The sequence below is a fragment of the Myotis brandtii genome, unplaced genomic scaffold (assembly GCF_000412655.1).
Source record: "Myotis brandtii unplaced genomic scaffold, ASM41265v1 scaffold23, whole genome shotgun sequence".
NCBI classification, from domain to species: Eukaryota; Metazoa; Chordata; class Mammalia; order Chiroptera; family Vespertilionidae; genus Myotis; species Myotis brandtii.
The window spans coordinates 2325301-2327323 of NW_005358649.1; the positions used below are offsets into that span (position 1 = coordinate 2325301).

Here is a 2023-nt window from a genome sequence, read left to right on the forward strand (position 1 = left end):
GGAGTCAGAACCAATAATCTATGAAAAATGCCACTGCTCATCTTCACTGACTCCCAGCAGGGGAGGTACATTCCTATTCTCTTCCGTCAGTACCAGTGTGGTCATCTTGACCTTCAGATCCATCACAAGGACCACATGAGAGGCCCAGCCCTCAACCTTATCAAGTTTCACTGAGTTGGCACCAAATGCAAAGTAGAAGAGAGCTGATGTGGAAGCAAAGGGCTATCCCCAGACGTGCCAATCATCCCTGGGAAAAAATAATGTATTGCATAATTTTCTTTCCTCTGGATTTGTGTCAGAGGTATTTTGTAGGTTATTTGAAGTTTCTTGAAAAGGGGAGACTGAAGTCATGGGTTTGCCTCTGACTTCTCACACATCCTTATCACAGGATGTCGGATTAACCACAGTACAGGAAGTTGTGACATAGACTCACCCCTGTGCTAAGATTACCACTGTTAACACAGCCAGCCAGACAGGGGTTAAAGTACGTAATTCCATCGGATCCACAGACGGGCTCGTACTCATGTGTCTTACAACCACAGTTAACGTTGCAGCTTCCAGTCAGGTTCCTATGAGGCATGGTGAGAGAGGGTCTAAGAGAGAAAAGAAGCAGATTGTGAGCAACATTTACTAACATAAAACTGACAGGAAAGTGCTTGAGATCAAGTCACTTGTCCATTTCAGAGAAAATAGTCCCATTAAATCAAAGCTGTGGTACTGTGAAGTGGCCACTCTTGACCATTATTTTTATAACTTTAAAACAAAACATAAAGGAAAATGTTACAATTTTCTGGGACCACAGATTCAATACTTTTGTATCAAATTATCCATCCTGCCTCAATTCTACCCTCCACCTTGGTGCTATGCACCTGTTCTCAACATCTGGGCTCGGCAGTTCTAACCTTAGGCGCTTCATTCTATGTCAACAAATCTGGGCCTCAATTCCTTTAACTGTAAAATGGAGGAATTACTTCTTGGGGTCAAATCAATAGCATCATTACAATTGCATAAACATGGAATCCATCAATCACAGTTGTCAACACAGGTTCCTTTGGCCAAAAACTTTCATTGTTCTAGAATAAATTATCGAAGAAAACCATGGGACTCTAGAAAATCAAAAGGAAGTGATTTTTCTTCAAAGGTCAGGAATCACATCACTAGTTTGATTCAAATGGTCTGAGAAGAAGGATGAAACAGGCCCTTCCTCAGGAATGCCCAGATGTAGACTCAGTAAATGTGGTAGGTTTTGTTTTCTCAGGAGACCATGATGTCTGAGTCAAATACCATAATTCAATACATAAAGCTCGAATAAAATCAATTCAGGCAACCAATGCAAAAGGGAGAATAAGGCAAGTAAGGATACAGGGCCGTGGAGAGAAGTGTAAGGAAATGGCTATGGAAGAGCAGAAGCAGCAGGTCCCATGGGAGACCCAGAAGAATGAAAGGGTCTGTAGTGTTCACACCCAGTGGCCTCTCTCCTTTGCTTTTGTGGCCACCACATGTAGGTGTCATGGATGACATACTCTCTCCAAAGCCACATGCAGATCCTTCATTCATCTGTCCCTCTACTCCTCATCCACCTACTCAACAGACATTTTGGAATGTCTGCTCTATGCTATAGTCATTATCTTTAATGACTCAGCCAATAGCATAGCCCAACCCACCCATATGTATTAATCTCTCAACATGAAGATTTTTTGTTCCAAGGCTTTTCTCCTGTGGCCTCTTTCATACTTTGATAACTGAGCCTTAAAATTTTAATGGGACAAATTCATAGCAATGTTTAAACCTGATCAAGAAAGCCTTCAAAAAGGCAAAAGTCAAATAAACCCTGTTCTTCATTAATGTCACTTCACTGAAGAAATTTTACCACACAACTTTGATAATTATTATGTTCACAAACTCTTAGGATCATACAATTTTAAAATTTACATTTAAAATGTGATTTTAAAAGTGTGATTTTTTTTAGACCTCCACAGGGACAAATTTTCTCCCCCTCCCCGGGGGGGGGGGGGGGGGGGGA

The 2023-nt window shown here is 41.3% G+C and overlaps 1 protein-coding gene across 3 annotated transcripts in view; it reads right to left on the bottom strand.

Annotated features, from left to right (window-relative positions):
- The window catches only part of SLCO5A1 (solute carrier organic anion transporter family, member 5A1), a 100524-nt gene that overhangs the window by 12358 nt on the left and 86143 nt on the right, over window positions 1-2023 (bottom strand). For all 3 annotated transcript variants that reach the window (XR_001362158.1, XM_005866351.2, XM_014539819.1), the window contains one exon: window positions 434-593. Coding sequence is in view for 2 of the 3 variants with exons in the window: in XM_005866351.2 (XP_005866413.2) it covers window positions 434-593 (160 nt within the window). In the remaining variant the exon portion in view is untranslated. The remainder of the gene's footprint in view (window positions 1-433; window positions 594-2023) is intronic.